We start from the raw sequence: 7103 nt of genomic DNA, 5'->3' as shown, positions 1-7103 counted from the left end.
CAGGAGCAGCTGGCTAAGGGGACTGTTCTGGGATGAGCTCTTGGGTTTGCAGGGCCTCGTACTGGAAAGAGTCTGGCTCACTTCTGTTTAGGTGCATCCAGAATTTTAGTGGTCTTTTTTTGTATGTTGGTGAGCAGTGGGTAGCAGCCTAATTCAGCCCTGCATGCATGGTTTGGTGTTTTTCGCTGTACCTGTAATATGTTTTCTTTTTTTCTTTCTTTCTTTCTTTCTTTCTCTCTCTCTCTCTCTCTCTCTCTCTCTCTCTCTCTCTCTCTCTCACTTGCAGCACTATCAGGGAAGCTTTCATGGTGCCCTTGCCAGTTTCGCCACTTTCACAAGCACTACATTCACACAACAACAGCTCACTAGAGCTTTTAAGGTAAATGACATAATTTGTTGACAGTACAGTTTGTTTACATGCCCTGACAGTAATTTTAACTGAAAGGAAAAGTTTTGCCTTTCTCAATGAAAAGAACGGCAATGGGCATTGCCCTGCGACATGTCCCTGCTGTTATATATCTGGATTTCACACTTCACAATTCTAGCAATATAATGTGTTACATCCAACAAGACTGTAAAATAATGTGTAAATAATGTAAAGCTACTGAAACTAGGAAAATTGAAAGAAATCTTAAATCATTTATTTGTGTAACTGTAATCATAAAAAAGTAGACATTGTGCACTGCAGTGTGTATAATTCCCTACAAACAAAGCGGATGAACCCAACCGAGAGGGAAGTGTGACATGCCTCGCGCAGTAAATTCAGTTTAGCCAGGAGCAGATTGCGCATGTGCACGGTCCGTTCAAAGATGGCAGCTCCTGTAGATTTAGAATTGAAAAAGGTAAACATATTCTATTTTCTTCTTAAACGCTGTGAATTGTATATATATATATAATATTTCAAACCCAGGTGGAAAGCTGTTGTAGTTGTCTTTTTAAATATTAGCTACAATGATGAAAGATGAATACTGAAAGTAGCGACTTGTTTCGGGGCTGGAAGCATGCTGTCTGAGTCTGACTGTATGAATTAAACCGCTAGGCAAAGAGGCCTGTGTTTCTTTAACTGCATCGAGGTTTAAAATATTTTATAAAATATGTTTTATTAGTTTTTACTATAGCATACGCAATTCTTACTAATATTCTGCCCTGGAAAATGTACGCTGTCATATGGAAATACTAGTTTATCGATACAGACTCTACGATTCACAGACTATAAAATCAGTATGTATTGTTTTCTCTACTACTAACTGACTTTGTTTTGTTATTAAACACAATTTAATGTTGTATGTGCCTTCAGCCCTCTTCTCCAGCAAATACATTCGGGCGTGCACCAGGCGAAGCATGGCACAGAATAGAACTAAGCACTGCGCTAATTGCCTTAGCTATAGCTTATGTCATTCAAAACCATCATTTAAATGAAATTACGTTTTATTGAGTTATTTAAGAAAATTTCACCCATTGAAAAGTGAATCGAATTTTCTGTGCACTTGAGGACAGCAGTTCACTGGGTTACACCACCACAACAAACACCGTTCACCCTATGTCCATTTCATCCTGTTACACACATAGTAAAATCAGTGCATACCATTTAAACAAAACAATTGCATCCAGGCAACGCGGTTCTAGAAAGCTCTTTGTAAAAGCAGACCGGCTTCATTCGGGGTATCACATTGTTTTAGGAGCTCTGTGTCCACAAGCCTTGCTCGGCAGTCCAGCCACCCTGTATGATCGACAATAGATCTCGAAGAATAGTGGACTTCATGTGTTCTGGTGCTTGATAAGGAATAACAGCCAGTCTCATTTTCTTCTACTTACTGTAACAGATGTACAGTGTCCAGACACTTTATTACGAATACCCACCCCACCCCCACCCAGGTATTTAATACAAAGACAAAGTAGATACTGGCTTCATCAAGGTGATCAGGTACTGTACGTAGTCCCGGTGGATAGTAAAGAAAGGGTTTGTATTTCACTGCCTCATAACTAGGGCCTCCAAAGAATCAACTCTTAATCTTAATGTTATAAAAATAACAAGAAGCAGCTTGCGTTTCGGTAGAAATCAGTTAAAATAAAAGTTTGAGTCTTGCCATTTTTTTTTAAAATCATTTACATTTTTCCTCTCCTTGTCAAATAAATGGAGGCAAACTTGTATGTGCCTTGTGATTGTATTGTGCTGACATGATTTGGCCTTGCTTTTGTTGATCTGCAATTCCTTTAGAGAGGGTTGCCACTAAAGAGAATGTAATTTGTTACTGAGCATCATAGCTGATCCACAATGCTTAATATTTACCATGGACAAGATGTGTTTAGTACTCCTGTGTTTTGAGATTACTGTTTGTGGTTTAAGGAATATGATGTAGAACTTGCACACCTGCCATGACCCACACAAAGCTAGGGGGTTAATGGGCAAGAAATGCTCCACCCCAGTGATTCTGTATTTATTTATCTGCCCCAATACTTACGCTATATATAAATCAGAAAATGGATTGTGACATTCATTTAAGGGCAGTTATTTTTTCCAGTTGGTGTCAAAGTCGCATCTGATCAAACAAAGCCTTTGACGTCTCATTCCTGGCTGTGTTTCCCAGGCCTTTGCTGAGCTGCAGGCGAAGGTGATGGACACACAGCAGAAAGCGAAGCTGGCAGACCTGCAGATTGAACAGCTGAACCGCATGAAGAAGCACGCACACCTGACCGACAGCGAGGTCACCACTCTGCCAGACAAGACCCGCATGTACGAGGGGGTGGGAAGAATGTAAGTCACCTCAACAACTCTTAACGAATACTGTAGTGTCCCACAGTAACGCTCGTTTTAGGTGTGAGTCACAGTTGCATCATTATATCACGTCCCGCGCTTTTTGGGGATATGTACAGGTGTCTTTCTGTCTGTACACCTGTCTGTGTCACACTTTTACATGTATCTGGAGAACTTATTCCACATACTGTGAGTCAGACATTTTTATTTTCCATGAAGCAAACACATCATTTGCTTACCTAATGACATATGGAATGTGTTTTAAAGTACATAGAGCAAACACATTATTCCAGTAAATCTTACCTAATAAATATTGCCATCATTCTGTAAATCTGAAACACACACATTATGGTAGCGTTTATTTATTTTTTTAAATGTACTCATTGCTCCTTGCTCCTTTTGGCTCAATGTATTTCTTGGAGATTAGGAGGAGATTAGGGAGGAGTCAGCTGATTAAGCAAAGTTATCGGTTTGTTTTGCCGCTTGTTTGATACATTGCAAGATTCTTTTATCAGGTCTGCTTCATGATAGTAAAAGTGTCTGTGGATGAGGTGAAACAAAAGATAGCGCAGGGTTTATATCATGTAGTGGATAATAGTGCGAAGTGTGGAATTCTTTTGGAATCATAGTGAGTGAAAATAATGAACATGTGACTGGATTCGTTGCTTGTAAAACCTGTAATTGTGTTTTTGTGTACGGCAGCCACAAAACTGATACATCATCTCTGCGAAAGCACAGGTGTAGCTCCCTTTCAACCGGTGGCATGAAAGGAATAGAAAGGTATTTTATAGTAAAGTAAGTAGAGAGAGTTAATAAATATAACTCTGTGGAGAATGGTAGAGATATCTTTGTGTTAATGCAAGAGCGTGAGTCAGTCAACACAGACAGTAGGTAAAGAACAAGCACTTGTGGGTTCGGGTCGGGTTGCAGGTCTTATTAAAGCCAGTCGGGTCGTGGGTAAGATGATGGTGCTGCAACGGGTTGCGGGTTCGGGTCGGGTCCTGTAGTAGCGGATCGTAACAGTCGGACCTGCGCAGGACTCTGGAACAAGTTACAGTACATATTAGTCATTCAAAGAACTCCAGGGCAATTCCAGCGTAACTGACGTGGCATTTAGAGAAAAATTTACAAACAAATGAGGACACAATGATCCTTTTAACAGTTTTTATTAATGCAAACTGCTAAGAACTTTTGCAAAATGACACATTTTACCAGTTTACATTAGAAAAAGATTAAGTCTTGTATCTTGACCCCCCAAAAAATTTAACTGACGTGGCACATAACATCATTGTTGTTTCAGTAACGAAAATGAATTGGTGATTCCTGTGAAATGTTACCATTTTTTTTTTCCAACAAAGTTTTTTCCATAAGCGTAAGAACACTAGTAGTAAGGTAGTAGAAGTAAAAATAATTGTTTTCAACTTCTTTCCAAGGTAGGCATTGAAAGATCACGAAACTGACGAAGCACTTGAACATAACTGACGTGGCACATCAGTCATAATACGTGCTGATATCTTATAGTGATTCAAACTGCTGCTGTATCGCCTTGAGTTCTGGAACTTTGAAATCCTCACACCCTTCCAGTGTGACTAGCCATTAGAAAATGTTTCTTTGATATACTTCATCAATGTCATCAGTTTTAGGCCAGGAGAAGCGAAGTTGTCCACCTTGGGAAGTTTGAGTAGAAACTTCATTGAAAAGAAATCTGGTTTCTTTTCTTGCTCGAGCACTCTTCCATTGTAAAAGCGATTGGTGTAGTCCACTGCATAGTAGAGTTCAGGCTGTATTTCTCATAACAAGGAATTTGAATCTTGCACTGGCTCAATGGACACATAGTGACTGATGCTTGGAATGTATCCAAAGTACAGCATTGATGTGTTGGATTCATGGTCTCCAATAATGTTGTCAACAGGATCCCTCACAACAGTAATTGGCATCTTGAGCATTCTACTGGTATATTCCACACGAATGTGGTCTGCATATGTACTATCTTTGCGTAGATCAGCAAGATAGACATGAAAGGGTTTATCGGTCATGTAATGAAGGGCATCTTTTTCTCCTTTGGACAGATCTGACAGGTAATTGAAAACCATATTGCGAAGTCCACTCGGCTTCAGAGAAAACTGTCCAGTTCTCTCAAGCTGGCTGCTTATAGCCCAAAAGAAACAGTTTCCATTGCCGAGTGTGATTCCATAGAGTTTGTAATTTTTTGAGGAAAGAAATTATGTGTAACGACTCATGTTTTCAGCAGCCTCCTCCCTGTGACCCCTTACAGCACTTCTATTGGCTGATACACATTTTGAGGCTGTGGAGCAACATCACTTTGTTGCTGATCTTCAGCGGAGGCTCTTCACTTGTAGTCCTGAGGTTCTTTTTCTTCTTCATCTGCATCTTAGTATTCGAAATCCTGAGGTTCACCCTGGTGGCTTCCCCTATTGGTGGTACTGGGGTTTGGCTTGAACATAGAAACTGTCTTGGACTCTACAGTGTGTTCAGGAATGAATGGGCTTATTGCTGCGACTTGAAGATCTGTTGTTGAGTTTGAGACATGACTGAAGTAGTGAAAGCTGCGTGTGTCAGGAATCGTTTTAGGTGTGTGATCAGACCAAAGGGTGGAAAGCTCTTTTCTGACTTCCTGAACTTCCTTTGCATCAGCATACAGACTGTTGATATTTGGGCAAACAGATATTGCAACAAAGGCAAAGTCCTCTGGAGAATTCACCAACGCCTTTCCCTGCAGAATCCGCCGCCAGACAGTGCATTTCAGTGCTTTTGATCCAGCTACAATGGATTTTGTGGCTTGTATTGAATTGAAATATGCTAAATAAATTAAATTCAGTGCTTCATGCTAAAGGCTGTGGAGAGGCACTTGAAGTGGGGGGGGGGGCATAGATTTTCTCCATATAGTAGCCTACTATCACCATATTTAAGGTGGTACGACTGGATTACAGTGCCTTGCGAAAATATTCGGCCCCCTTGAACTTTGCGACCTTTTGCCACATTTCAGGCTTCAAACATAAAGATATGAAACTGTAATTTTTTGTGAAGAATCAACAACAAGTGGGACACAATCATGAAGTGGAACGAAATTTATTGGATATTTCAAACTTTTTTAACAAATAAAAAACTGAAAAATTGGGCGTGCAAAATTATTCAGCCCCCTTAAGTTAATACTTTGTAGCGCCACCTTTTGCTGCGATTACAGCTGTAAGTCGCTTGGGGTATGTCTCTATCAGTTTTGCACATCGAGAGACTGAAATTTTTGCCCATTCCTCCTTGCAAAACAGCTCGAGCTCAGTGAGGTTGGATGGAGAGCATTTGTGAGCAGCAGTTTTCAGTTCTTTCCACAGATTCTCGATTGGATTCAGGTCTGGACTTTGACTTGGCCATTCTAACACCTGGATATGTTTATTTGTGAACCATTCCATTGTAGATTTTGCTTTATGTTTTGGATCATTGTCTTGTTGGAAGACAAATCTCCGTCCCAGTCTCAGGTCTTTTGCAGACTCCATCAGGTTTTCTTCCAGAATGGTCCTGTATTTGGCTCCATCCATCTTCCCATCAATTTTAACCATCTTCCCTGTCCCTGCTGAAGAAAAGCAGGCCCAAACCATGATGCTGCCACCACCATGTTTGACAGTGGGGATGGTGTGTTCAGGGTGATGAGCTGTGTTGCTTTTACGCCAAACATAACGTTTTGCGTTGTTGCCAAAAAGTTTGATTTTGGTTTCATCTGACCAGAGCACCTTCTTCCACATGTTTGGTGTGTCTCCCAGGTGGCTTGTGGCAAACTGTAAACAACACTTTTTATGGATATCTTTAAGAAATGGCTTTCTTCTTGCCACTCTTCCATAAAGGCCAGATTTGTGCAGTATACGACTGATTGTTGTCCTATGGACAGAGTCTCCCACCTCAGCTGTAGATCTCTGTAGTTCATCCAGAGTGATCATGGGCCTCTTGGCTGCATCTCTGATCAGTCTTCTCCTTGTATGAGCTGAAAGTTTAGAGGGACGGCCAGGTCTTGGTAGATTTGCAGTGGTCTGATACTCCTTCCATTTCAATATTATCGCTTGCACAGTGCTCCTTGGGATGTTTAAAGCTTGGGAAATCTTTTTGTATCCAAATCCGGCTTTAAACTTCTCCACAACAGTATCTCGGACCTACCTGGTGTGTTCCTTGTTCTTCATGATGCTCTCTGCGCTTTAAACGGACCTCTGAGACTATCACAGTGCAGGTGCATTTATATGGAGACTTGATTACACACAGGTGGATTCTATTTATCATCATTAGTCATTTAGGTCAACATTGGATCATTCAGAGATCCTCACTGAACTTCTGGAGAGAGTTT

General features: G+C 40.7%; 1 protein-coding gene across 1 annotated transcript in view; it reads left to right on the top strand.

Moving 5' to 3' along the window:
- Positions 1-720: 720 nt before the first annotated feature.
- LOC117431378 (prefoldin subunit 1-like) overlaps positions 721-7103 on the top strand; it is a 50613-nt gene continuing 44230 nt past the window's right edge. The window contains exons 1-2 of the mRNA XM_058996030.1: positions 721-842; positions 2589-2755. Of these exons, the coding sequence (XP_058852013.1) occupies positions 789-842; positions 2589-2755 (221 nt within the window). The 5' untranslated portion in view covers positions 721-788. The remainder of the gene's footprint in view (positions 843-2588; positions 2756-7103) is intronic.

Source organism: Acipenser ruthenus, chromosome 22 (assembly GCF_902713425.1).
Source record: "Acipenser ruthenus chromosome 22, fAciRut3.2 maternal haplotype, whole genome shotgun sequence".
NCBI classification, from domain to species: Eukaryota; Metazoa; Chordata; class Actinopteri; order Acipenseriformes; family Acipenseridae; genus Acipenser; species Acipenser ruthenus.
This window is presented reverse-complemented; position numbering and strand designations above follow the sequence as displayed.